General features: G+C 42.3%; 3 protein-coding genes across 8 annotated transcripts; 1 reads left to right on the forward strand and 2 right to left on the reverse strand.

Annotated features, from left to right (window-relative positions):
* Positions 1-1,111: 1,111 nt before the first annotated feature.
* LOC5515101 (zinc finger protein 70) lies at positions 1,112-3,686 on the reverse strand. The gene is made up of 5 exons (XM_001635190.3): positions 3,211-3,686; positions 2,632-2,677; positions 2,030-2,098; positions 1,668-1,870; positions 1,112-1,337 (listed from the first exon to the last, which is right to left on the reverse strand). Exons 1-5 carry the CDS (start codon positions 3,684-3,686, stop codon positions 1,112-1,114), a joined length of 1,020 nt encoding a protein of 339 aa, XP_001635240.2.
* Positions 3,687-8,978: 5,292 nt separating this feature from the next.
* On the reverse strand, positions 8,979-17,659 carry LOC5515110. The gene is made up of 3 exons (XM_001635189.3): positions 17,308-17,659; positions 14,919-15,158; positions 8,979-10,147 (listed from the first exon to the last, which is right to left on the reverse strand). Exons 2-3 carry the CDS (start codon positions 15,140-15,142, stop codon positions 9,376-9,378), a joined length of 996 nt encoding a protein of 331 aa, XP_001635239.2. The 5' UTR covers positions 15,143-15,158; positions 17,308-17,659; the 3' UTR covers positions 8,979-9,375.
* Positions 17,660-18,837: 1,178 nt separating this feature from the next.
* Positions 18,838-27,766, forward strand: LOC5515111 (high choriolytic enzyme 1). 6 transcript variants are annotated; one of them, XM_032384793.2, is made up of 9 exons: positions 18,839-19,164; positions 19,846-19,893; positions 20,250-20,426; positions 20,855-20,975; positions 23,673-23,848; positions 24,036-24,260; positions 25,054-25,207; positions 25,934-26,039; positions 26,448-27,766. In XM_032384793.2, the coding sequence occupies exons 1-9, from the start codon at positions 19,056-19,058 to the stop codon at positions 26,562-26,564; spliced, it is 1,233 nt and encodes a 410-aa protein (XP_032240684.1). In that variant the 5' UTR covers positions 18,839-19,055; the 3' UTR covers positions 26,565-27,766. The 6 variants fall into 6 exon arrangements, with proteins under 6 accessions (XP_048585157.1, XP_032240684.1, XP_001635293.2 ...); XM_001635243.3 differs by lacking the exon at positions 18,839-19,164 and adding an exon at positions 19,450-19,527; XM_048729199.1 differs by lacking the exon at positions 18,839-19,164 and adding an exon at positions 19,504-19,573.
* The last annotated feature ends 70 nt before the right edge of the window (positions 27,767-27,836 follow it).

The following is a 27,836-nucleotide window of genomic DNA, read 5'->3' on the forward strand; positions in this document are numbered from 1 at the left end:
GTGACGCACGATTTTGCAGGTTTTTAACACATTGACCCCTCAACCGGCCTTCACCGGCCTTAAGAAGTACCCACAACCCAAAAAATATCACAAATGCAAAATAAACACAACAAGATGAAGATACTCAGGCATCAGTCTAAGGGATAAACGGTCTTGATATGCATCCAACCAAGGTGATAGCAACTACTTTTTAGCCAAATAACAGCTCAGGCTCTTTGACAAATTTCAAATCGAACAAGGAAAAAAAACCGCAGAATCACCCCTCTCAACAAAACGCTCAAAATACCACACAAGAGAGAGATCAGCTTAAGACACAAATAGACACCTTTATTCTGATCCTCTAGGTCCATTCTTGACTATTTCATTGCATTGTCAAATAGTAACTATTGTTATGTACTAATAGTTAAAGCGGCAATCGCGTCAGTTTACTTCCTATCCTTTACGTAACAATCCCCGATAACGGTGGAAAGATTTTGGAAGCTTCTTTGAATAAGTGACTGATAATTTTGAGTCGTTGGCTAATAGATTGCCGCTTAAAGTCAACGTGCTACAATTTTTATAACACAGTCCAAAAGAACACAAATATCCACAGGTAGGCCGATCCTTCAATGACTTATTACTGATAGCTTTCTTTCAATTGATGCTGTAGTTTGACACAAAATTCGAGTAAGCCTAAGACGAACACTGCAATGTATCATGGGAATATCGATATAGGGAGCCTTTTTTGACGTCACTTCCTGCTTGCGACTCGCGAGAGCACAGATCTTCATTCGGTTTTTGTTTTATGTGTGGGAGAAGAAAGAGAACGTAATATATTTGGGGATTAAACCATAACCTTAATTCGAAATTTACTAACTTCGTGAAATGGTAATTGTATGGGTGAACTTATCAATAAGCGGTGTAATAATGATTGTGACCTTAACAGTGACCTTAATGATTGTGTGATTTATTGTTCGTGACGCTGTGCACTCCCTATATTGATCCCATTTCAAAAGCATACATTTAAACACATCTAATCCAGGCGTAATGTTAGGTGATTCGTTACCCGTAGTCTTAGCCTTTGTCGGTATCGTTAGTTCATTCCCTTGAGGAGACTCGCTTGGCAGCGGAACTATTTACGCTTCCTGTAAATGCGCATGTGCCGGCTGAGGTTCCCGGATTGAGAGAAGCTCATGCCGCAAATCCGGCATTGATAAGGCTTCTCACCAGTGTGAGTCCGCAGGCGCTTGGTCAGCGTGGAGCTGTCAGAGAATCCGCGCGCGCATACCTTGCATTTGTATGGGCGCTCTCCGCTATGAATACGCATGTGCGTAGTGACAGATGAAGATTGCGCAAACCTGTCAAGCAAAAATCAAGCCAATGTTACCTTGCCTATTTTTGTCCTCAGGACTTGAAATATTAATAAACTTCCACTGAATTCAATCCCCTTATTACTGCAATTTAGAGGAATCTGAAAACTTTTACCAACGATTGCCAACTCCTAAACACGCTTTTTTTTCGAATAAGTCAATCCTCAAATAATAAATGGAATTACATCCAAGGTTGGCGAATGTCTAAGGGGGTATGTGTATTTTGTCGGGCGGGGGAGGTCTACATTGGTGATTGACATACCGTTATTAATAGATCAGACTGCATTATTCTTTATTCGATTAACGGAGGGGTCTTACCTGCGATGACAGATGTGGCACTTGAATGGCTTTTCCTTGGAATGCACCCTGAGATGCGCCTTGAGATTGGCATCCTGGGAGAAAGACTTCTGGCACGTTGGGCACCTGAATGGTTTCTTCCCCGTGTGGACCCGCAGATGCGCCTTGAGCGTGGACGGACGGGAGTAGATCTTGTGGCACACGTGGCATGTTATGCTGTAATCCTTTAAAAGAATGATTGATATGTTCACGCATTAAGGATCACAATTGAGATTTAGCATCACAGTTAAGGTCATGGCCCATTTATGGTTATGCCTCGTTTGTATAATGTCATGGTTATCATAATCCGGATTATTCTGTGGCAGAATTGAAGACTTGCTTACCGGTTCTTCAAGGTGATCTTCCATACGGCCATCGTGATTGTTCTGAACCGCTACGTTGTTACGGTAACTCTAGAAGCAAAAATTGGATCACACGGCTTAATGTTGTTTCACTCATTCAAAGAAAATGTCCGTCGAAATAAACGAACACGAATGGTGGTAGCGCATAGTCAAGCTGCTCTTTGAAAGCTTTGGCATTGATGAAAGGACGTGAGAGTCACATGACAATATTAAAGATCGTCAAGTGTGGGAATTAGTGTGATGAAGTGATGTAAGGAGCCGCCCTTTACGTTCTAGTAATACAAAACACATCTTTATTCTAACAAACAGCCACTGAAAGAAAAATCGACTAATGTACAATAATTGATTATACTCCTGTAAAAAAAGCTCCGTAACAAGCAGTGTTGGAGGATGATGCGGCTGATGTGATGCAGGCATCTGCCACATCTTGAATCTCCTCACCATGCATACACTCTTAAAAGTCTTAAGAAGAAATTATATTTTTGTTCTTTTAGATAACTTTGTATGAATGTGACAACCTAAGCGTAAAATCTGTTGATCGGTAGCCACAGCCTCATTGGTATGATTACTTAGTCTGTCTTTACCATGTCACTACCCTGGAACATAACGACTTCTCCTTGGCACACAGAGCTGCAGATAAGAGCTACAAAACTGACATCGATCTTTATTAATTTGTACTATTCTTTCTCTAATGTTCTAAAAAGTATAAAAGCAGATGCGGGTATGCCATCATTTTGGTCTGGTTTAACCGACTGTCATTCTTCACCTGATCCAACGTTTTTGTTAAATGTCTCCCAGAACAATTAGTCACTTGCAATTGCCCCAAATGTAACCATTATATTTTGAAGGTTACGCTAGTTTAAAAAATAAACACTTTTTGGCATAAAAGTTCCCCAACTACATCATTGATAACAATAAAAGTGATTTAAATTTAGAAAACAGAATAAAGGTATCCGATACTTTATAACCGTAAAAATCATAACTTTAAATCTAAAACAACCAAGCTTTAGGTTAATGATAACAAATTCAGATAACAAAGGACTATATGGTAAAAACCTGATCTTGTATTCATAATCTCTCGGCGGTAACTTCTATTTCATGTGGCGGAAGGAGGACGTTGTTGCAGTGCATTGAAGGTGAAATAGGAAGTGGTGAGGACTGACGTTATGGCAGTTCTGAAGAAGGTGAAATAGGAAGTGGCGAGGACTGACGTTATGGCAGTGCTGATGAAGGTGAAAGAGGAAGTGGCGAGGACTGACGTTATGGCAGTTCTGAAGAAGGTGGAATAGGAAGTGGCGAGGATTGACATTATGGCAGTGCTGATGAAGATGGAAGAGGAAGTGGCGAGGACTGACGTTATGGCAGTTCTGAAGAAGGTGAAATAGGAAGTGGCGAGGATTGACATGGCAGTGCTGATGAAGATGGAAGAGGAAGTGGCGAGGACTGACGTTATGGCAGTTCTGAAGAAGATGGAATAGGAAGTGGCGAGGATTGACGTTATGGCAGTTCTGAAGAAGGTGGAATAGGAAGTGGCGAGGATTGACATGGCAGTGCTGATGAAGATGGAAGAGGACGTAGCGAGGATTGACATTATGGCAGTGCTGATGAAGATGGAATAGGAAGTGGCGAGGACTGACATTATGGCAGTTCTGAAGAAGGTGGAATAGAAAGTGGCGAGGATTGACGTTATGGCAGTGCTCATGAAGGAGGAAGTGGCGAGGACTGACGTTATGGCAGTGCTGATGAAGGTGGAAGAGGAAGTGGCGAGGATTGACGTTATGGCAGTGCTCATGAAGGAGGAAGTGGCGAGGACTGACGTTATGGCAGTGCTGATGAAGGTGGAAGAGGAAGTGGCGAGGACTGACGTTATGGCAGTGCTGATGAAGGTGGAAGAGGAAGTGGCGAGGATTGACGTTATGGCAGTGCTCATGAAGGAGGAAGTGGCGAGGACTGACGTTATGGCAGTGCTGATGAAGGTGGAAGAGGAAGTGGCGAGGACTGACATTATGGCAGTTCTGAAGAAGGTGGAATAGAAAGTGGCGAGGATTGACGTTATGGCAGTGCTCATGAAGGAGGAAGTGGCGAGGACTGACGTTATGGCAGTGCTGATGAAGGTGGAAGAGGAAGTGGCGAGGACTGACGTTATGGCAGTGCTGATGAACGTGAAAGGGGAAGTGGCGAGGACTGACGTTATGGCAGTTCTGAAGAAGGTGGAATAGGGAGTGGCGAGGATTGACATGGCAGTGCTGATGAAGATGGAAGAGGACGTGGCGAGGATTGACGTTATGGCAGTGCTGATGATAATAGAACAGGAAGTTGCGAGGATTGACATTATGGCAGTTCTGAAGAAGGTGGAATAGAAAGTGGCGAGGATTGACGTTATGGCAGTGCTCATGAAGGAGGAAGTGGCGAGGACTGACGTTATGGCAGTGCTGATCAAGGTGGAAGAGAAAGTGGCGAGGACTGACGTTATGGCAGTTCTGAAGAAGGTGGAATAGGAAGTGGCGAGGATTGACATTATGGCAGTGCTGATGAAGATGGAAGAGGAAGTGGCGAAGATTGACGTTATGGCAGTTCTGAAGAAGGTGGAATAGGAAGTGGCGAGGATTGACATTATGGCAGTGCTGATGAAGGTGGAAGAGGAAGTGGCGAGGATTGACATTATGACAGGGCTGATGAAGAGGGAATGGACGTTATGGCAGTGCTGATGAAGGTGGAAGAGGAAGTGGCAAGTATTAACATTATGACAGGGCTGATGAAGAGGGAATGGACGTTATGGCAGTTCTGAAGAAGGTGGAATAGGAAGTGGCAAGTATTTACATTATGACAGGGCTGATGAAGAGGGAATGGACGTTATGGCAGTGCTGATGAAGGTGGAAGAGGAAATGGACCTAATCTGTTGATGAATGTATCTCTGATATTTTTCATCTGGTATATTCTGGATTATACTTCGAACCCAATCGAAATCGCGTTGCTCGCAAATGGTTTCTGAAGGCCATGTAAACACCTTCCAAAATGAGAATTGTGATACTTTGTGGCTGTCAAGATTGTTCTGTTTATAATGCATTCTATACTTTTATTTTTTTTACCTTATCTCTCTGTATCCAGTTGAGTTCAGCATCAAACTCTGCGCCACTGTTACTTTGATTCCAGTTCTTTTCAAACTAATAATGACAAAGGTTAGGTTATGGTCGCCGCTTTAGTTTCCAAAAAGCCTTTTGGTGAATGACCGAGTAAGAATAATGATAATGATGATGATTATTATGATTATGATGATTATGGTGCGGTAGTGATGATCAAAATAATGATGCAGTCTCGTGATTGCAAGGACTTTCGATGACAATTAATTTGCAACTAAGAAAAAGTGTTTTTTTGCGCTTAACGGCTTGGATTCTGGACAATCTTATAAAAACCTTAACCCTAACCTTGTATTCGGACGAGTATTCTGCCTTCTATAGATCTTTCTTTCTATCTGACCATTTTATTTTCTAGCACTATTTAACTTTTATCATATTCATTGGCATGTATGGAAAATGATAATGTTATAGTGGTTCTTTAGTGCGAGGAGAATGTTGGCCGCGCTAAACCAGCTTGGGTCAGGCCCCGCGTCTTCCTCCCTAGACAACATGCTTTTTTCACTGAATGGTATTTGGTATGATTTACTTTTACATTTTAATTCAACATTTAAAGACGCATTGTGATATTTCGCATTAGAGAATAAAAACGGCAAGGATATCGTAACCAAAAAAATTTAAACAAGCGATAAGATCTAGACTACTTAACATTGTGTTACGAAGCTAGTTTTAGTTATTTGTAGTCCCTAGCGGAAACATAGAGTTAGCATTGAAGTCTCGTCTGCAAAGACGTTTTTGTAGGAAACTCCCCTTCGTCAGCTCTATCATATTTATCAATATTTGTGAAAGGCTCAGCTCAGAGGAATTCCAACGATACTCCAAAACATTTTTTCCCAGCTGTTCAGAAGATTCTAATCTAGCACATCCTTAGTAAACAGGATATAATTCCTTAAAACCGTGAGAACAACCCCGAGCCGAGCCTTATAAAAAGGGCCTGAACGCTCTGTTGTAGATCTCTTCACTTCACTTCAATCGGTACGGCTTCTTTTCAAGTAAAGCAGTGCCATCAAAGATCCTAGTACTTGGTACCTCTCGTTACAGTTAGATCAAATAAACTTTTAAAAATAATTTTAATTATTTTAAAAATTAACCCATTGACTCCTGGCTTTTTTGGAGCTGAATAAACAATACACAGACTGAAAACAGATACCTCCCCCCCTATTCTGAGTTTTATACAGCCCGTCAAAGTCAAACACAGCTGCACCTAGTCAGCGGTATCCAAGCTTTCCAACAGTGCTTTGCGGTCCCCACTTTTAATCCCTCGTCGTTGTGCTGAAGCCAGCACAAGTTGATGGTTGCTTGTATTTTTCATCAAAAATACAGCTATGAGCATATTAGGAGAGTGTCTCAGGACATCATGAAGTCTTTTGGGGCATAATTGAGTGCTTTGCTTATGGATATTTGCAAGCAAAGGTGGATTCATGATGATTTTTTCTTGTTTGGCTTTGCCTGGATGAGAAAATAATTTTCTAATGAATCACCACAGCTCTCCTAAATGCTGTCTTTTCTGAAACCAAATTGATTCCAAAATTGTTTACACTGCTATTCTGGGTCTGTATGACCTGGAATTGATTTGTTTGGCTTCGGGGTGAAAAGACTTATAAAAAACCATCTGACTTTTGGGAGGAGTGTTGACTGGCCCTCCCCTCGTGAATTTTCCCCTGGATCTCCCAGAATGCTTTGCAATACGTAAAGACATTTTCGTGGTTGTGCAATCCTTCAAGGAATGTACATTGTGCTTTGAGGCCAAGGAAATGTACCTAGAGGATCAGAATAAAGGTATCTATTTGTGTCTTGAGCTGTGTTTGCTGATCTCTCTCCCTTGTGTGGTATTTTGAGCGTTTTATTGAGAGGGGTGATTCTGCTTTTCTCCCCCATCTGCAAGACCATTTATTCCTTAGACTGATGTCTGAGTATCTTCATCTTGTTTTTTTTATTTTGCATTTATGAATTTTTTGGGTTGTGGGTTTCCCAAAGCCGGTACAGGCCGGTTGAGGGGTCAATGTGTTAACTAAATAATTAACCTTTTGTCGCTAGGGGCAGTTTCTGGCGTCATTTGCCGTTTGACGTTATAGCTAATGACGTCAGAAGTTGCCCTGATAACAAATGATTGTCATGTAGCATGTCATGTAGCTTAGAAACGAATTGTCTTGGCATCCGAAAAGATGAAGGGAAAGCCGATCATTGAAAATTTGCATTACATGTATGCTTTGATCATTGGACCAGATATTCTGTTTCTCCTTGTATAAAATAGTGAACAGCAATAACAGCAGACATATCACACGAAGACATATCACACGAATTAAATATAATCGTAGATACTCTTTTTAATATAAGAAGAAAGTTTTTATTGTTGTCAGTTTTGATAAAAGTTTTTTTAGGGAGAATGATTTTTTCAAAAAAATCGTTAGAATATCTTTAGCCTATCGGTTAATAAAATAACGTAAATCTCTCTTGGCAATCCCGCTATTACAGGGCCCAGTGACTTCGCTTAGCCTGGCCGTAATAACATCACTTGAATTGTTTCCATATTCGAGTTTCATTACATCAACTATATAAGAACTTGTATGGACAGACTGGAATTGATTCGTGGTAATTCGAATCTCGGGGCATTTTCTAGCGTTTCCTATAATATTTATTAAATCCCGTCTTTTTCCAGTCATTCAAATTTTTTCATTCAAAATAAAGGCATGCTCCTGAAATACTTAAAGGATTCAAGAGAAAAAATGCAAATAATACAAAAAACATTCCGATAGAGATTATTTGATCAGTTCCCTTTCAATCATCTGTCCATTTTGCCCATTTTTGTTTGATAGATTAATCGGCTACATAACATCAATTTCGCCCGATGATTCATCGCTTGGATATAACTTTTATTATTTATAGTGAAATAAGTCATACTTAATATTGATCATTTCTTAACTCAATTTCTCTTCCGTTTTCTCTTATGGCCCGTCAAATCCAACGCTTATCCACGAATTCGACATATTTCGCTCTCATCCGCTCCGTGAACAGTTCGCTTGGCTCTGTGCTTTGTCTTATTTGAGTGGTCCTCTTGCTACGATATTCGGGTAAATAAAGGAGTACCGGATTTTTTAGGGTTCTTACCAATATTCTCTGATTGGTTCGCTGGAAACTGGAAGGAAATTGCCGAAACCTTTTCTGACTTGCTCCTACTTAATTGATATTCACATAGACTATTCAAGTTGGATGATACATATACAAACGTTGTTACTCAATACCTAGCTTTGAATTAAGTAACGAGTCCTGGTCCTGGTGTACGAATACAGGCAGACGGATTGGATTTTTCAAAATATATTTTCAGTAACGTCACTATTTCCGGTATATTACAGTGTTTTCGTGACGTGTTTTCGTGGCCCTGGACGTAAGGGGAGGCCCAGTGACATAAAAAGTGATACAATTTGAGGCCCAGTGACATAACAGGGGATATAAGGGGAGGCCCAGTGACGTAGCAGGGGATATAAGGGGAGGCCTAGTGACGCGACAGGGAATATAAGGGGAGGCCCAGTGACGTAGCAGGGGATATAAGGGGAGGCCCAGTGACGTAGCAGGGGATATAAGGGGAGGCCTAGTGACGCGACAGGGAATATAAGGGGAGGCCCAGTGACGTAGCAGGGGATATAAGGGGAGGCCTAGTGACGTAGCAGGGGATTTAAGGGGAGGCCCAGTGACGTAGCAGGGGATATAAGGGGAGGCCCAGGGATAAAAAAGGACAAACAGCGTTTTATTCAATTTACAAGAGAAAGAGAATTGCAGACTGGCAGGAAATAGGGCCATTTGAGTCAAAACATTTGTATTGTTTATAAGGCTTATTACACTCCTTTTTATAACCTTTTTTATAAAAACGTCCAGCCTGAGATTTCACCAAATTTTAAGAACATCCTAAGAACATGCCGAGGCTTGAATGCTTTGGATCATTTCTCTCCCTAATAATTCATTGGGTGTTATATTGTTATATACAGCGAAATTTGTGAGTGTTGTTAAGAACATTTTCATCCTTAAAATGCTACAAAAAAAAAAAAACGATCCAGCCTGAAAATTCGACGTTCCTATAAAAAATGTGTATTCAAAATGAAACTTGATCCTTGATCCGAACCCCGCAAAATCGTAGACTACCTTGATATTTGGGTTGTACTATTAGAATGCCTCATTACTCACGCAATTTAGCACAGTTTAGATGGGAGGTAGTGATCGCCCTCCCCTTGGTACCCATTTGGCACGTGTCCCATCTGCCCCTAGCTGTTCTATTTCTACCGAACCCCGCCGTTTTTCTATGTCCAGCTGGCGCTCAAGTTCCGCTGGGTTTGGCAGAGACCCCCGACGTCGACCCGGGTCAAATCCGAGCGGCTTAAGCAGATTCGGTGACTTTCGTGGCCTTCTCGGCGGCTGAGCGGCTGGCGCTCGGGTAATAAATGTCGATGACTCGTCATCAGAGTCGGCAGCACTTGGCTCATCTGTCGTCGATCCATCGATTGACAGTATTCGGTCAGCACTCGGCTCACTGATGTTGATCGAATCACAGACAGGAGAGCTGTCAAGCGACGGGAGAATTATTTTATTAGGGCTTTTCTGTTCGCGATTCAGCAAAGAAATATTCTCACAAGATCGTGACAAGAGTTTATTTGCTGAGCCGACTCGCAGTCGTCCTGGAGACGCACTCAGATTCTCAGTCGACTTGGACAAATTTCGTGATGCCATCGAAAGATCTAGCGGATCTAAAAAGGGCATAGACCCAGAGCGCAATCGATTCTCTTCAGCTCGTCGATGATCGTTCGGCATTGCCGAGGTCGACAGCGGCCGTGTTCGTCGGCCATTTGCCTTCCCAGCTACCAACTTGCGCCGCTTTTCTTCCTGAATCTGCTCTTGTTTTTGCTGCAAGAGGTTCATCTTCTTCAGCATGTCTTTTTGACCTTTGGTCATGGATGTTAAGGATACCATTTTTTGTCTGAAAGGGGTAGAGAGAATAAAGAAAGTTAAGGACAATGTAACTGATAATGATGGCGAAGATGACAATAATAATGATAGAATACACCAAACACTCATAGTATTCGACTCTGCGAAATTTTCGTCTTTTATAAGACTTCTTCAGGGCAGAGTCGAATACCAGTGTTTGGTGTACTGTATATATTCTTCTGATTTACGATCACGACTATTTGGGCCTTTTGTATTGGTGATGATAATGATGTTGGTGATGATAATGATGATGATGATGATGATGATGGTGATGGTGATGGTGATTGTAGTGTTCGAGAGGGTAGGCTGTGTAGCCGGGCGATGTACATGCGGGAACTGAGCGAGTAAAGCGTTGTGTTGACAATCATCCTGTGTAATCTTTTCCATCCGGAAGTTAGACACTACATATTGGCGACGAGGGTAAACAACGGAAGAGTGAGTAATGAATTTAGATGGTTTCACGCGGGCCCCGCTTCCCCCGGTGAATTTAGAAGCCTCGAATCTCGGCGATGAGTGGAAACAATGGCTAGAGTCGTTTCAGAACTACAGCATTGCTACAAAACTGAATAAAGAAGAGGATGTCGTGCAAAGAGCGACGTTACTACATTTAGCCGGTGTGGGAGTACAGAGATTGCTGACGGGATTACCAGGGGTTAAAACCAAGTGCGAAGATGTGATCAAGGTGATAGCAGATTACTGCAGCCCTAAGAAGAATAAATGGGCTGAGAGATACAAGTTTCAGAAGAGGGCTCAGGAACGTGGTGAGAGCCTGGACTTATTTGTCGCGGAACTGCGGGTGTTAGCGGACACGTATGACTTTGGGGGAGCGGTGGAAGAACACATCCTCGGACAGGTGATTGAGAAATGTGCAGACAGCTATCTACGAGAAAGACTACTACAACAAGGTGACGAGTTGACATTGCACAAGGCTCAATCACTAGGAAGGGCAATAGAACAGGCCAAGAAAGACGCTGGACTACTCGGTGGACAGGAAAAGTCAACAACATTTGATGTGAATCAAGTGCAGAAGACTTCGACGCAGAAAAGGGAGAAGAAATGTTATCGATGTGGAAATACGGATCACATAGCAAATGATCTAAAGTGCAGAGCAAGGGCAGCTGAGTGCCATCGGTGCAAGAGAGTTGGATATTTTCAAAGGTGTTGTAGACAACCAATCAAGGATGCGAAGCAAGAAATGAAGGTTAACTCGGTTGAGCCGGACGTAGCTTCAAATTGTGGACAGGAGGACATTGACCATGAGTTTGTGCATTTCACAAAAGAAAAGGTGCTCAGAACCTTAGTGTTACAACTAAAATTAATGGTATTCCCATAGAGATGATAGTTGATACTGGATGCTCCAGGACATTAGTTCCCAAGTCCTGGTATCAAGCGAAGACTGATGGAAAGCTACAACGAGAAATACGTTGCATTGGGACATTCATAGGGACAATCAACTATGAAGGCAAGGAGATCACAGAAGAAATCTTTGTGGTGGATGTGCAAGGGCCGCCACTGCTGGGAATGAGTGCGATAACTGGACTTAATTTGATGAAAGTTTACGCAGTGACAACCGGGGATAGTTCGAAAGCGGATAAACTTGTGGACGAACTCAGTGATGTGTTCAGTGAAGAACTGGGAGAATTTAAGGGCTATGAGTATAAAGTGCTAGTTAATGAAGACGTTCCACCAGTAGCACAGCGACAGCGAGCAGTACCGGCAATGCTGGAAACAAAGCTTAAGATAGAAATGGAGCGGATGCTTCAGGACGGTGTGATAGAAGAGGCAACTGGTGCATCGTGGGATGTCACCGATACATGTTGTCTACAAGGACAATGGTGAACTCAGGGTGTGTGTTGATTTGCGTGAAGTGAATAAGGCTGTGATCAGGGAAAGATTTCCAATTCCGCGGATACAACATGTATTGAGGCAGCTCAATGGAGCTCAAATGTTCACAACATTGGGCTTGCGCAAGGCATATTGGCAATTGAAGTTAGCAGAGGAGTCACGTGAGATCACCGCATTTATGGCTGCAGGCAAGGTGTATCGGTTCACGAGACTGCCGTTCGGGCTAGCCTCGGCGCCTGAGGCATATCAGAAGATGATGAGTATCATCTGCGGAGGGTTACCAGGTGTGTTGACATATTTCGATGATGTTGTGATTTACGGAAACACTGAGGCAGAACACTGGGACAATCTAAGGCGAGGGTTGAGTGTCTTTCAAGAGGCTGGTCTCAAACTCAATGCATCGAAGTGTATCATTGGAGTATCAGAGTTGAAGTTCTTGGGTCACGTCATCTCGGATGTGGGGGTGAAGCCAGATCCTGAAAAGGTGAAAGCTATCGTTGATGCCCCAACACCCAAGAATGTTGCAGAGCTGAGATCATTTCTTGACAGTATTACGTATTTGTGGCAGTATGTCGACAATTTAGCAACTGTGATAGCACCTCTACGGAAGCTTATACAGAAGGGGGTAGCTTGGCACTGGTCACGACAGGAATCTGAAGCATATTCAGCAGTAAAGGAAATGCTTGTCCGGGCGCCATGTCTTGCCCATTACTCAATGGAAGCTGAAACAAAGTTAATAGTGGATGCAAGCCCATACGGTCTAGGGGCTGTGCTGATGCAGCGACATGGTCCGGAATTCAAGCCAGTGGCGTATGCGTCACGTGGACTGACTGATGTTGAGAAGAGATACGCACAGATTGAACGGGAGGCGTTAGGAGTGCTGTTTGGATTGCAAAGGATGCATACGTATGTGTATGGACGTCACATCACGGCGGTGACGGATCATAAGCCATTGCCGGCTGTGTTTACTTAGGCATCACAATCCATTAGGCTGGAGCGCATTGCATTGAGAGCTCAGAACTATGACTTTGTGTTGTCATATGAGCCAGGGGCAAGTAATGTTGCAGATGGATGGTCACGACTGCCGGCAAACCCCAGTTGTGGGCCATGTGACTTTATAGAAGAACATGTCTGTTACGTTGCATGTGATCTGGATTTTCTGACACTTGAGGAAATTGCGGAAGCTGGAAAGGAAGACAGCAAACTGCAGGATGTGGTGGAGTCCATAAATACGGGATGGACTACCTCCACAGTACAGTCAAAGAGATGGGCTCACATGAAGGATGAATTGTCATATGCGCAGGGAGTGTTGTGGCGTGGGCGCCGTGCTTATGTACCTCAGAAATTGCGTAGAAAGGCCCTTCATGTGGCTCATGCCGCACACCAAGAAATGGTCAGGTCGAAACAGAGATTACGGGAAAGTCTGTTTTGGCATAACATGGATGGAGAGGTCGAGGAATTTTGTCGGAACTGCGAAACTTGCGTTCGCCTGCAACCATTGAGGAAGGATACACCTGTCCAATCAACCCCTCTTCCACAACGGTGCTGGGACAAGTGTGCCTTGGATCTGGTTGGTCCATTTCCAGGTCAGATTTACATTTTGACACTTGTGGATTATAAGAGTAAGTGGCCAGAGGCTGTAATCCTACACAGTCTGTCATCCAAGAGTATCATCAAAGCTCTGGTTGATATTTTCTTTCGATTTGGAAATCCAAAGGAAGTTGTGACTGATAATGGTAGTCAATTTATTTCGGGTGAATTTGAAGATTTTCTGAAATCGAAGGGCATTGCGCACTCACGTTCATCTCCCTATTATCCTAAGGCTAATGGCCAGGTTGAACGATTTCATAGATACCTAGGATATGGACTGAGAGCCGCAGAAATAGATGGAATATCATGGATGGATGCACTGCCAGGCATCTTACAGGTTTATCGAGCGACTCCCCATGCCAGGACAGGTGTCACGCCAGCAAAGTTGTTGTTAAACCGGGAGATTGTGACAAATCTTCCTTGTGTCCAGGACACAGAGACGGTGAATCTTGAGGAACGGTATGGACAATATCAGCAGAAGCTGCGTGATTATGCTGAAAATAGAAGGGGTGCTATACCACATGACTTGTCAGTGGGTGACATCGTGTTTGTGGCAAATATGAACAGATCAAAACTTGATCCAAGGTATCTGGGAGATCGACATGTGATCTTAAGACAGAAGGGGGATGGAGCCTTTGATGTTGTCAATGTCAACTCAGGCAAACTCTCTGTTAGGAATGCAAAGTACCTGAGGAAAGCACCAACACATCAGGTAAATCTGCCCGCGCTGTTGACAGAAAATGGTGCTGTTGCGCAACAATCAGTGACCCCAGAGGGTCTAGAAAACCACGACTTATTAACGGGAGACTCTGGGAGGGAGGTCTCAACGGAGAAGGCTGTGCAGTCTGAGAGAGAAGTTGACCCTCAGCCAATAACGGAACTGAAATGTCGGCGTTCCACTAGGGAACCAAAACCAAACGTTTATTCAGAATATTATTATTATTCTTAGGACTTGGACACTTAGCAGTCAGTTAACTGATGTGTCATTTGCGTTTTTTGTTTTGGAGGGATGTAGTGTTCGAGTGGGTAGGCTGTGTAGCCGGGCGAGGCCTGGGTACGAGGTAAAGTAAATCGCCATATTGGATTATGTACATGCGGAAACTGAGCGAGTAAAGCGTTGTGTTGACAATCATCCTGTGTAATCTTTTCCATCCGGAAGTTAGACACTACAGTGATGGTGATGGTGATGGTGATGGTGATGGTGATGGTGATGGTGATGGTGATGGTGATGGTGATGGTGATGGTGATGGTGATGGTGATGGTGATAGTGGTGATGATGATGGCTGCTGATGAATAATGATTGTCCCTGCAGTGATACCACTCATTACCTGTCCAAGTCCTTGACTTCCTTGGCGTGTTTCTGACTCCAGTAGATGTTAGACGCGTAGAGACTCTCGACATCAGAACGAGACTGGAGGAGGAAAGACTCGTAGAAGGCGTCCTCAACGGGGGAGCGATCTCTGTCTGTGACGTCATCCTTGGAGCCTTTTCTGCCTTGTCCAGCCTCGAGAGTGACTTTGAGCGCGGGGGTTTGGGAACCAGTGGTCAGCATGTTTTGTGTTGGGTACCTGATGATGAAGATGGGAACATAATTAGCAATGCCACAGGATGGAGGAGAGGACCCTTATACATTGAATAAAAATGATCCTCAATATTTCTCAGGCCGTGAAAAAAAGGATCGTGATAGCGATCTTACTAACAAAGAGAGATATTAGGTATTGACGAACATAAATCGTTTTTGGATATCAATCAATCTTGTTTTGAAAACTGTCGCTTTTCTAGCTCACTTGGGCTCATTCGGGAGTCCGTTCCATTCATTGTTCCGTTTTTTTCACCCTAGAACTGTGTACGTCGACAATTTCCAATTAAACTTGTAGGAATTCGTTTTTTATTGCGATTTTCAGGATGCCATTTTGAAAAATAAGGCAAGCGTAATACCAAGGCCGCTTCCCCAATATCTATCTCATTTGGTGATCCTTTCGCACCAATTCAAGCTTTAACGTAAGAGGAGAATTGACAAAATAAACCGTTTTTGAGGCCGGTAATGCTTTTATTCCTCTCGCTTTTTGAGAAAAAATAATGATTCAAAATAATATATTGCCCGAAAAATCGCAGCGAACACCCCCTCCATTCTCCCCAAATTCAATTGACAGAGTGAGCTAGAAAAACGACAGTTTTCAAAACAAGATTGACCACGGCATTACTAAAAAGAGGAAGCGGAAGAACCAGCGGAACCAACGGAACAAGTACATTTTGAAAGCAGGATTGAAGGGTAGTATAGGGGTAGGGGTGTACGCCGATTACTACGATTCTTTTATGAAATATCTATCTATCGAAAATATTTTTCTTTCCTGTTCTAAACAGACTGGTAGTTTGCCATAATACATAACCAAGCGCAAATGTGCTACATTATTTTACGTTCATTTGACATTCTGTTATATGCAATTTGTAAAAAATTTCCGTTGAAAGTTCCGGATAAGTAACAAAAAACATACTGTAAAACAAGCGCTCGCAGTGTCCTTGTGTACCTGTGCAGATTACAAAAAAAAAAAGAACAAATTGTTTTACAACTTTGTTTATTTGTCATATCATACTAAGAATTTATTACCTTATTTATCAATTTCTACGTGTGTGCAAACCCGCGGTCGCCTGGACTCGTCACGCTATGTGGCGTTTGATGGGGCTTACACGAGCGTGACGAGTCCTGACGACACGAGGCTACGAAGCTGGTGCTGTTGTGTTTTTGTAACTGTATTTGCTCGCTTAGACGCCGCACGGTGAGAATAAATCGTAAAGAACAAAGGATTTATTTCAAGTTTTAACAATTAACGCAATAGTCCGTGGCTCTTGAGTTGACTTATTCAATATCGTTATTGTTATAAAAAAACACAGACAGATTTTAGGAAAATAAATCGTAATCCTCGTATAACATCCCTACCACTATATTCCCCTTCGCACCTGCGCTCAATATGCTGATTGCACTGGTTCCGCCGGTTCCGCTTTTTAGTAATGCCGGATTGGTCATTATAATGTATTCATTATCCCCATTTGTCTCTCCTTGTTGTAATGGTTCTGAATTATATTATCAGATCTTAAGGCGTGATCCATTTGGCATAAAAGAAACAATAGCTATGATTCCTGTGAACGTAAAATACATGATGCACTCCTAGCTAGGGAGTTAAAGGAGCACTTTAACCCGAACAGGCGATTTTTACGTAGCGTGGCGTACTGTAACAGCGTGAGTGACTTATGGCTTGTTTACTTTTAGACGGTGGCATTCCAACGTAACTAAATGCACGCGTACTCTGTCTAGATGCGTTGACTACTAGTTAATATTTCCTTATTAAAGGAATATAGTACAACGTATGCCCCTAGTGTTACCTAACCCTCCTTATATCAGGAGGGTTAGGAGGGTTTTGTAAGAGATTTTAGCGTCTCTGTTATTTGACGATAGACAGTGACCTAAGGAAATAGGAATCATAAAAGGCGAACAATAACCATAGGCAAAAGCACAAACAAGCAATTCTAGCTCATTTATTGGGGAACCACTAAAATACTATAAAAAGACTCAAAACGTGTAACACGAAAAAATATGCTCCCGTCTAAGTATGAAAACGAGGCAATATGTGGTATTGAACAAGGCATTGCCCCAAATTTTAGAAGGTTTTTCTTTATCAAGTGAGAAAAAGTTTTGCTTTAAAATAACTGCCAACTTACTGTGAAAAAGAAATTATGTTGGGCTTCTCTGCTGTTATAAGGCCAGATTTCACGCATGAGACGGGCACAAGGTCTTTAGCACACAATCAAGATCCCAGTTTTAGGACCAGCGATCACCAGAGCTTCGTAAGTCGCTACCAGGCGACGTGCGCTGCGATGTTTTCAATGTGTAAACCTGTTTTTGGCTCAGTAGATTAATACTTTGCCAAGCCTGTAAACGCTCTTCTTCGTATTGTAGGCCACGAGTATTTGTGCAGACGGACTGTTGACGTACATGTCAATCGCTACCAATCGCTTTCATATAAGAGGCAATTAGTAACTAATTATCCCGTGTAAGGGATGGTCACAGAACTATGAAATCAGCCAAGCAATAAGTAAAAAAGAGTAATTAAAACAGTGGTCAGTTATCACATATTTATTGTTGGAAACACAAAAGACTTTGTTCCGTGGTGTCAAATAGCGAAAACTTCAATTGTTCTACGTTTTATTCGCTAGGAATAAAATCATATTCTCTGCATTTTCTGGTCGCTGTTTTTTGCCGTGAATTGGAATTGCAAATAAAGTTATAGCGGTACATATTGAGCTCCCTATGTTTGGCATACATGCTCCCACAAAAAGTTCAGCCTCGTTCTAAGAGTCTTACCCGGGTCTCTGATCGGGTTTTCTGTGGTAAGGGTTGAAACGTCACAGGAAAGAGCTCGTCCCAGACCTCAAGCTGCTCCTAACGGTTATCTACAAGGACAGGAACCCCGGTGGGTGGAAACCTAGGATTGGGCTTAAAAAAGCTTATAATCTATAAATCAGTATTTATATTCTACATATCAGTAACGCCAGTGTTTGCCTTCAGTTTCGCCTTCCCGTGACTTCGTATCGCTATGTTTGTTGTTGTTAGCATAATTCATCAATAGCGAAAGTGAAATTTGGTGTTAACTCGATTTTACTTTTTTCGTAATAAAAGAACGTCTAATTTTCAGTTGAAGCTGGGCCGTATTCTTATTTTTGTAGCATTTTAAAGCTGTAAGTATTTTTTAATATCAATGTATATAAAAATCATATAATACTCAATAAAGTATAAAAAAGAGAATTGCACAAGTGATCAATAATTTGTTATTATGAACACAATTTGATTCTGCTGATAACACATGTCACTAGAAAAACAGTATTTTTTTGCTATCTGAGCCTCAATACGTTCTTAGCATGTTTTTAAAATTTGATGAAATCTGGACGTTTTCATAAATATTGTTCTTAAAAAAGAGTGATAGGTGTAAAGAGGTCATCCAATCAAATCCCTCAATCGCCTTTTTTTATAAATACCCTTTTGCTGATAAAAAACAATGAACCATTTTTGTCGATGTTCGAATTCTAGGGTTTTCACAAATGTTAAACATCTGAAATCTTGAATACTACGAATTCAAATATAACAGACATTATTATTATTATTATTACACCGGTTGCTCTCAGACACAGTTTCGTCTTCATTTCGCCATCAATGAGGCACCTGGAGACACCCATTACCACCAGTCCACTCTATCAACCCTCTCATTTGTAACAGGTACCAAGAGCGAAATCTCAAAAACTACTATTTTACGGTTCTTACTTTCGCTCACAAGTTGTTCAATAACTTGTTTATATTTCTTGCTGTGGCATATCCATTTTTATTGTTGCACAATGCTTCTTTGAAGCGTTAGGAAAGTATTTGATGGTATTGGATGGAAAGGGCTTGTGTCGTATAGCGGCGTGTTAAAGCCATGTCACGAGCAAGAAACTTGACCTTCGCTTGCGTCGCTCTGTTCTTTTTTTATTCCTCGAGTTCTGTTCATGCTAAGAGCAAACACAATTCCAAGAGTGTCTCGAAAGGTAAGGTGAAGTTTGACCTGTAGTTAAAGCGTTACAACATCTATGATTTCCACAGTATTACCTTAAATTTGATTTGGCAAAGAATTTGTTGTTCTCTCTATTGCTAAGTAACAAATTCAAAGAAATTGTTTAAAAACTCGCTGAAGTTCTTGTTTAGATATGCAATAATCCTGTTTTTGCACAATAAGCTTTTGAAAATTAAGATTCGCACAGTGGCTGGCAAACAGTGGATTGCTTTACAGCAGGTAATATATGTGGCTTGAATTGTTCTACTTGTATTGGGCGTGACAAACATCGGCCCGCGTTGGAGAACAGTCACCTTTTAAATGAGCTATATTATCGACACATAATAGCATTTATGTGGTAATGTTCTGGGTATCTCTACTAGTTTTATTCTCGCATTTATGTGGTAATGTTCTGGGTATCTCTACTAGTTTTATTCTCGCATTTATGTGGTAATGTTCTGGGTATCTCTACTAGTTTTATTCTCGCATTTATGTGGTAATGTTCTGGGTATCTCTACTAGTTTTATTCTCGCATTTATGTGGTAATGTTCTGGGTATTTCTACTAGTTTTATTCTCGCATTTATGTGGTAATGTTACAAATCTGTCATAAAACCTTTGGGCAGCAGCCATGATGTACTTCTTGACACAAAAGATGTATGATTGCATTTTCTGCAGCAAATCACAAAGATCAGCCCAAGACTATAAGCGATCTCAAAGTAGGAGGTAAGCGTTGCGAAACAGCAGCATTCGCCTTTTTTACATTGTTAGTAGATTTCACATTGTCTTCATTCACCCCTGTTAATTCTACATACAGTCGAACTTGAAAAGGTTGTCCTTCTGAAAAGACATTTCCAATTTACACGGCTCATCATATATTGACCTTCCGCGTGTAGAATACCAGGTGTGTTACACACTTTGATTAAGACAAAACGTAACAATCTCAAATAAAGATAAATAACCCAGCCCAAATAAAGATAGGACAAAAAAAAGTAAATTTCTAACATTGCCACCCTCTTTCCACCCACTGGTCCCTTCCGCCTGTTTACTCCATGTGGGATCTCATAATGTTATTTTGATAGATATAATAGAGGACGACATTATGGTTGACCACCGTTTTCTGAGAAGGCTTAAAGGGAGCCGGAAAAGAGGATTTATTCACGGCTTAGAAAAGTGGCCGAGAGTGATGGATGAGCACGGCAAATCGTTCATCAGAATCCCTTATGAGCTCAGGACTGGATGGTTTTGGAGCGGACTATGTGGGTAACCTCTTTAACTAAACACCAATAACACATAGTAAGTTGCCTTATCACAAATTGCCTTATCGGCAGCAGATGCTCATTGGGCGTACTGTGAACCTCTCCTAGCCCCAATAACACCTAGAACACGTTGCTTTATAGCCAGAAGACACTCACACACATTGGGTGGACGACATGTTAAGCCCCGCCTCCATCGCACATGTCGTTATCCCACTAATGCAGTGTAGTCATGTTTTCCTCGCACATCAAACGTAGTAGCTCTCCCCCCCTGATGGAGCAAACTCTCTACGTAACATTTCCCATTTTCTCCTTTGATGAAATCCACTCCCCTTAAAGTGTACTTTGAACATAAACTCCCTCAACTCATGACACCAATTCGTTGGTAAGTATGCTGATAAATAATTGCTATCTTTCTTTTGTTGTTGCAGCAAGCGGAGCAGTTAATGCGTTAAAAAATGCGATCAAAAGGTTTAACGAAGAGACCTGCATACGGTTTGTGCCGAAGAAGGACAGCGATAACGATTACCTTTACATTTACCCGGGAACTGGGCAAGTTAACACTTAATGAGTCATGTCTCATGTTGTCTAGCTCTAGTTGTGTCCATGTTGTCTAGCTTTAGTTGTGTCCATGTTGTCTAGCTCTTGTTGTGTCCGTGTTGTCTAGCTCTAGTTGTGTCCGTGTTGTCTAGCTCTTGTTGTGTCCGTGTTGTCTAGCTCTTGTCGTGTCCGTGTTGTCTAACTCTTGTTGTGTCCGTGTTGTCTAGCTCTTGTTGTGTCCGTGTTGTCTAGCTCTTGTTGTGTCCGTGTTGTCTAGCTCTAGTTGTGTCCGTGTTGTCTAGCTCTAGTTGTGTCCGTGTTGTCTAGCTCTTGTTGTGTCCGTGTTGTCTAGCTCTAGTTGTGTCCGTGTTGTCTAGCTCTAGTTGTGTCCGTGTTGTCTAGCTCTAGTTGTGTCCGTGTTGTCTAGCTCTTGTCGTGTCCGTGTTGTCTAGCTCTTGTTGTGTCCGTGTTGTCTAGCTCTAGTTGTGTCCGTGTTGTCTAGCTCTTGTTGTGTCCATGTTGTCTAACTCTAGTTGTGTCCGTGTTGTCTAACTCTAGTTGTGTCCGTGTTGTCTAGCTCTTGTTGTGTCCATGTTGTCTAACTCTAGTTGTGTCCGTGTTGTCTAGCTCTAGTTGTGTCCATGTTGTCTAGCTCTAGTTGTGTCCGTGTTGTCTAGCTCTTGTTGAGTCCGTGTTGTCTAACTCTAGTTGTGTCTGTGTTGTCTAGCTCTAGTTGTGTCCGTGTTGTCTAGCTCTAGTTGTGTCCGTGTTGTCTAGCTCTAGTTGTGTCCGTGTTGTCTAGCTCTAGTTGTGTCCGTGTTGTCTAGCTCTAGTTGTGTCCGTGTTGTCTAGCTCTAGTTGTGTCCGTGTTGTCTAGCTCTAGTTGTGTCCGTGTTGTCTAACTCTAGTTGTGTCCGTGTTGTCTAGCTCTAGTGGTGTCCGTGTTGTCTAACTCTAGTTGTGTCCGTGTTGTCTAGCTCTAGTTGTGTCCGTGTTGTCTAACTCTAGTTGTGTCCGTGTTGTCTAGCTCTTGTTGAGTCCGTGTTGTCTAACTCTAGTTGTGTCCGTGTTGTCTAGCTCTAGTTGTGTCCATGTTGTCTAGCTCTTGTTGTGTCCGTGTTGTCTAGCTCTAGTTGTGTCCGTGTTGTCTAGCTCTAGTTGTGTCCGTGTTGTCTAGCTCTAGTTGTGTCCGTGTTGTCTAGCTCTAGTTGTGTCCGTGTTGTCTAGCTCTAGTTGTGTCCGTGTTGTCTAGCTCTAGTTGTGTCCGTGTTGTCTAGCTCTAGTTGTGTCCGTGTTGTCTAACTCTAGTTGTGTCCGTGTTGTCTAACTCTAGTTGTGTCCGTGTTGTCTAAATCTTGTTGTGTCCGTGTTGTCTAGCTCTAGTTGTGTCCATGTTGTCTAGCTCTAGTTGTGTCCGTGTTGTCTAGCTCTAGTTGTGTCCGTGTTGTCTAGCTCTTGTTGTGTCCGTGTTGTCTAGCTCTAGTTGTGTCCATGTTGTCTAGCTCTTGTTGGGTCCTTATGTTGTGTCCATGTTGTCTAGCTCTAGTTGTGTCCATGTTGTCTAGCTCTAGTTGTGTCCGTGTTGTCTAGCTCTTGTTGGGTCCTTATGTTGTGTCCGTGTTGTCTAGCTCTAGTTGTGTCCGTGTTGTCTAGCTCTAGTTGTGTCCATGTTGTCTAGCTCTAGTTGTGTCCGTGTTGTCTAGCTCTTGTTGTGTCCGTGTTGTCTAGCTCTAGTTGTGTCCGTGTTGTCTAGCTCTTGTTGTGTCCGTGTTGTCTAGCTCTTGTTGTGTCCGTGTTGTCTAGCTCAAGTTGTGTCCGTGTTGTCTAGCTCTTGTTGTGTTCGTGTTGTCTAGCTCTTGTTGTGTCCGTGTTGTCTAGCTCTAGTTGTGTCCGTGTTGTCTAGCTCTTGTTGTGTCCGTGTTGTCTAGCTCTAGTTGTGTCCGTGTTGTCTAGCTCTTGTTGTGTCCGTGTTGTCTAACTCTAGTTGTGTCCGTGTTGTCTAGCTCTAGTTGTGTCCGTGTTGTCTAGCTCTAGTTGTGTCCTCATGTTGTGTCCGTGTTGTCTAACTCTAGCTGTGTCCGTGTTGTCTAGCTCTAGTTGTGTCCGTGTTGTCTAGCTCTAGTTGTGTCCATGTTGTCTAGCTCTAGTTGTGTCCGTGTTGTCTAGCTCTAGTTGTGTCCGTGTTGTCTAGCTCTAGTTGTGTCCGTGTTGTCTAGCTCTAGTTGTGTCCATGTTGTCTAGCTCTAGTTGTGTCCGTGTTGTCTAGCTCTAGTTGTGTCCGTGTTGTCTAGCTCTAGTTGTGTCCGTGTTGTCTAGCTCTAGTTGTGTCCGTGTTGTCTAGCTCTAGTTGTGTCCATGTTGTCTAGCTCTTGTTGTGTCCGTGTTGTCTAGCTCTAGTTGTGTCCGTGTTGTCTAGCTCTAGTTGTGTCCATGTTGTCTAGCTCTAGTTGTGTCCGTGTTGTCTAGCTCTAGTTGTGTCCGTGTTGTCTAGCTCTAGTTGTGTCCGTGTTGTCTAGCTCTATTTGTGTCCGTGTTGTCTAGCTCTAGTTGTGTCCGTGTTGTCTAACTCTAGTTGTGTCCGTGTTGTCTAGCTCTAGTTGTGTCCGTGTTGTCTAGCTCTAGTTGTGTCCGTGTTGTCTAGCTCTAGTTGTGTCCTCATGTTGTATCAGTGTTGTCTGGTTAATGTTGTGTCCATGCTGCATGTTGAAGATGCTGGTCTCTTATTGGTAAGCGTGGTGGAAAGCAGCCTCTATCAGTTGGTGAAGGCTGCGGGTATAAAGGTCACGTGATGCATGAGCTGATGCATGCCCTTGGCTTCCTGCACGAGCAGACTCGGATGGACCGGGACGAGCACATCACAGTGCACAAAGATCGCATCTTCCCGGGTGAGTATTTCAATACTGCTCACTATGATCTGCTTTAGACTTTTGCCGGGAAGGCTTTCTTGAATGTTGGGGAATGATAAACCACAGGCTCCCCACCCGTGAACAATTTCTAAGGACACACGAGCTCTAGTCTCCCGCGCAACGCTCCCATCCCCACTAACGGCTGCGATGGCCTTTTTGTTGGCAGAGCGTATGCTTAACTTCAAAAAGTACCACCAAGATACGAGCGGTTTGCCGTACGATTTCCGTTCCTTGGTCCATTACAGTAACTATGACTCCAGCGCTTCAGGACAACCGACAATGGAAGCACTTACTGATCCCTATATGAAACTCGGCAGAAAAAACGACTTCTCCCCGGGCGATATTGTGAAGATAAATATGCTGTACAACTGTCCACAACTCTCTAATGATCGTAAGTGCACACTCACAAGTTTTTAATAGACAACGACTCACCTTATATTCCACAACTCTCCATAAGGACACACCCACAACTCTCCATAAGGACACACCCACAACTCCCCATAAGGACACACCCACAACTCTCCATAAGGACACACCCACAACTCTCCATAAGGACACACCCACAACTCCCCATAAGGACACACCCACAACTCCCCATAAGGACACACCCACAACTCCCCATAAGGACACACCCACAACTCTCCATTAGGACACACCCACAACTCTCCATAAGGACACACCCACAACTCCCCATAAGGACACACCCACAACTCTCCATAAGGACACACCCACAACTCTCCATTAGGACACACCCACAACTCTCCATTAGGACACACCCACAACTCTCCATTAGGACACACCCACAACTCTCCATTAGGACACACCCACAACTCTCTATTAGGACAGACCCACAACTCTCTATTAGGACACACCCACAACTCTCCATTAGGGCACACCCACAACTCTCTATTAGGACACACCCACAACTCCCCATAAGGACACCCCCACAACTCTCCATTAGGGCACCCCCACAACTCTCTATTAGGACACACCCACAACTCTCCATAAGAACACACCCACAACTCTCCATAAGGGCACCCCCACAACTCTCTATTAGGACACACCCACAACCCTGTATAATTCGCACGCCCCACTTTCCAAAGGCCGTGTGCCTCAACGTCTTGCTTTACTGCAGATTATTTTTTACAATTGTAATAATTCTGTTGAAATCTCACATCATGTAGTGGTTGATTACAATGTTCGTGTGGTAACCGCTAACGTCTGGACCGCGGGCACAAACGCTAACGTGGAAATGGACATTATTGGTGAGAATGGAGCGGAAACTGGAGAGAAGAGACTCGAAACTGGCGGTAGTCATGACGATTTTGAACGGGGAAGGTAACTTAACAAACTTCTCTCTCCAAACCGCTTGAGTAACTGGATTATTGTACCTCGGGGCTTCTGTGGTACAACTACGCGATTGATACCAGAGGGCTCCCAAAAGACAATCCATATATGGCATTTCATCCTAAGTGCTACAGAGAAGATGTGTATTTCATACCGGTCTTGTTATCATGTGTTTCTATTCTGTGTGTCATGTGTATTTAACCGTGTTCGTTAACAAGAGTACAAAATATGGTTCACCAAAAACTGGGAGTTGACTCAATGGGGCTGATCTCATGACATAGTTGACTTACACCTTGCACCTTGGAACAACAACAAAATTGGTCATCAAATTAGTCCACCAATAAGTTCCATAGAAGCGAAACTTTTTTGTGAGAAAAGAAACGTATCCTGAGATACAGTATTTGATTAACTCAAATAAAAAAATGTCATAGGTATCACGTGAGAGTATAGCGGTGACGCAGGATAAAATGTGTAACAAACACTCAAGAAAAAAAGACAAAAGACTAAAAACTGAAAAAATAAAAATCCAAGATGACTATCAATTGAAATTTTAAAATCTAAGATGGCCACCAACTAAGACATTCATTTTTATCATAGAACATTTTCTGGATTTATAATATACTTTTGGGGTTACCGTATTTGAATTCGTGACTTTATTACTATTATTTCAACCAAACGGAGACTTTTGCCTTTTGACTATTGCCTTTCGTGTTTTAGTGATAAAACGCTGTCATTCGCCGCGCCTTACGTAGGAAAAATAAAGTCGATAAAGATCAGACTTTACCATACATCTGGATGGTTCAACGGATGGAAACCAGTTAAGGTAACATAATAACATTAGCCCACAGCTAACCCCACACGCATGGAAACCATTTAAAACACAATTCATTAGTTACTCCACCTAAAGAGTTGCTTGAAGCGATCTTGATAATGAAGAAGAAGAGGGATAGAATAACCACAAATAACGCAAAACGAAACACCTTTTATAGCGGGGATACAAGCATTTAAAAGCCGGAGCTTAGAAAAAAGCGGAAGTTGAATGATTTTAAAATGATGATCGCTCGGTGATAAAAAAAAGTCTGAAAATTTTTCCCAGGCAGAAGCTAAACGCCATTTATTCGCCTGCTGTAAACTCTCCTTAAGTCTGTTGTTATGAAGTTTTTTTGTTTTTTGTTTTGTAATAGGATAAAAACAAGGATATACGACAAATTCTGTATCTACTTGTTTTCAGTTTGTGGTCGAAGATCCGAAAACACATGATTTATCGACGTTCATGTTCAACAAATGGATTTACCCTGGGGAACACGAGGCCTTAAAAGTAACGACGGTAGAGCACAAGGGGAAATGAGGAGACGAACACAAGGCCTTAAAAGTAACGTCGGTAGAGCAAAAGAGGAAATGAGGAGACGAACACAAGGCCTTAAAAGTAGCGTTGGTAGGGCACAAGGGGATATGAAGAGACGAACTTGCCCATAGCTGAATAGCAAATACACTTGTTTTCAAAGGATGCCAATAACTTGAGCTCAGGGCTCTGTTGCATTTAGCATTTAGATGTTTAAAATTTGGCTCCGCAAAATCAAAATCGTTTTTAATATTCGGCGTCCTTTTGCTTATTTTGCGGTATTAGGCTTTAATCTTGTTACTTGGAGGCTAGTAACAACAATACTCACTCCCACTTTCTAACGATATTTTGCAATTTTGTTGATGCAATAAAAGACGACGTCTAGCCATCCGAGGGCATGGGTTGGGTAGTGCGAAAGACAGAGAAAACAACTTAGTCAAGCACCTGGAAATTTCCTCTCGTGTCAAAAGTTTATAACAGAGAAAATAGAGTAATAGCACAATCAATAAACTTACAACTAGTGCTGTAAAAGATGAAATCAAACCGTCTCGATGGAAGATATCGTGACGATTCCATGTGGACTGATGGGAGGGAAATATCGGATGCTGTGAAAGCCTTTAGAAAGAGGTGTTTACGTGAACAGAATCACGTGGCTCCATCGGTAATGACGCGCAAACGATGTCAACACTCGGAAATCATTTAACAAAATATCAGTTTTTTCAATTGTATATGGAACTCTCAGCTTTGAGAACTGTTATTCAGTCATTAAGAGGCTTTCACTTTTACTTCTTTATTTATGTTAAATGTGTTGATAATCAAAAATCTACAATTTTGCTAGAAACATATACAAATATGTTGTATAACTGTTAAAAAAAGCCATTACTGCTTGAGATTGCATCGAAGTAATATCATTTTCTTTGCGCTCACTCTTTTGCAGCTTTAATTATGCGGATGTATCTTTTTCCTTTAGAGCGCGAACAGTAATTAATCAAACTATTCTATTTAATGCTTTCCTGTAGGTAATGAGTTCCAATAATGCCTTAAGAGTTTCAGAAAATTTATTATCCCAACACTTCATGGGAAGTTGATAACAACTTTAAAAAATAATAATTATCTTGCGTGAATAGAAAAATAAGCGAAAAACGAAACAATGAACGGGGCTTTTTAATAGTAATCAAAGTGTTCGAATAATAAATATTGTAAAATTCGATTATTGTTTGTGGTAACTTTGTCTTTAATAGGAGGACTATCACAGTTACGAATTGCACAGCGACCACA

This window comes from Nematostella vectensis, chromosome 6, assembly GCF_932526225.1.
Source record: "Nematostella vectensis chromosome 6, jaNemVect1.1, whole genome shotgun sequence".
Classification (NCBI taxonomy): Eukaryota; Metazoa; Cnidaria; class Anthozoa; order Actiniaria; family Edwardsiidae; genus Nematostella; species Nematostella vectensis.

Excerpts from the sequence above, each read along its gene's own strand:
- LOC5515101 (XM_001635190.3), bottom strand. The coding sequence starts at position 3,686 with ATGTCAGTCCTCGCCACTTCCTATTCCATCTTCATCAGCACTGCCATA. Across the intron at positions 2,099-2,631 it reads TGTTCCAGGGTAGTGACATG|AGTTACCGTAACAACGTAGC; the intron begins GTAAAGACAGAC and ends TTTTGCTTCTAG. Across the intron at positions 1,871-2,029 it reads AAGATCACCTTGAAGAACCG|GATTACAGCATAACATGCCA; the intron begins GTAAGCAAGTCT and ends ATTCTTTTAAAG.
- LOC5515110 (XM_001635189.3), bottom strand. The coding sequence starts at position 15,142 with ATGCTGACCACTGGTTCCCAAACCCCCGCGCTCAAAGTCACTCTCGAG. Across the intron at positions 10,148-14,918 it reads GAAGTCAAGGACTTGGACAG|ACAAAAAATGGTATCCTTAA; the intron begins GTAATGAGTGGT and ends TACCCCTTTCAG.
- LOC5515111 (XM_032384793.2), top strand. The coding sequence starts at position 19,056 with ATGTCACGAGCAAGAAACTTGACCTTCGCTTGCGTCGCTCTGTTCTTT. Across the intron at positions 19,165-19,845 it reads TTCCAAGAGTGTCTCGAAAG|CAAATCACAAAGATCAGCCC; the intron begins GTAAGGTGAAGT and ends CATTTTCTGCAG. Across the intron at positions 24,261-25,053 it reads TCCACAACTCTCTAATGATC|TGGTTGATTACAATGTTCGT; the intron begins GTAAGTGCACAC and ends CACATCATGTAG.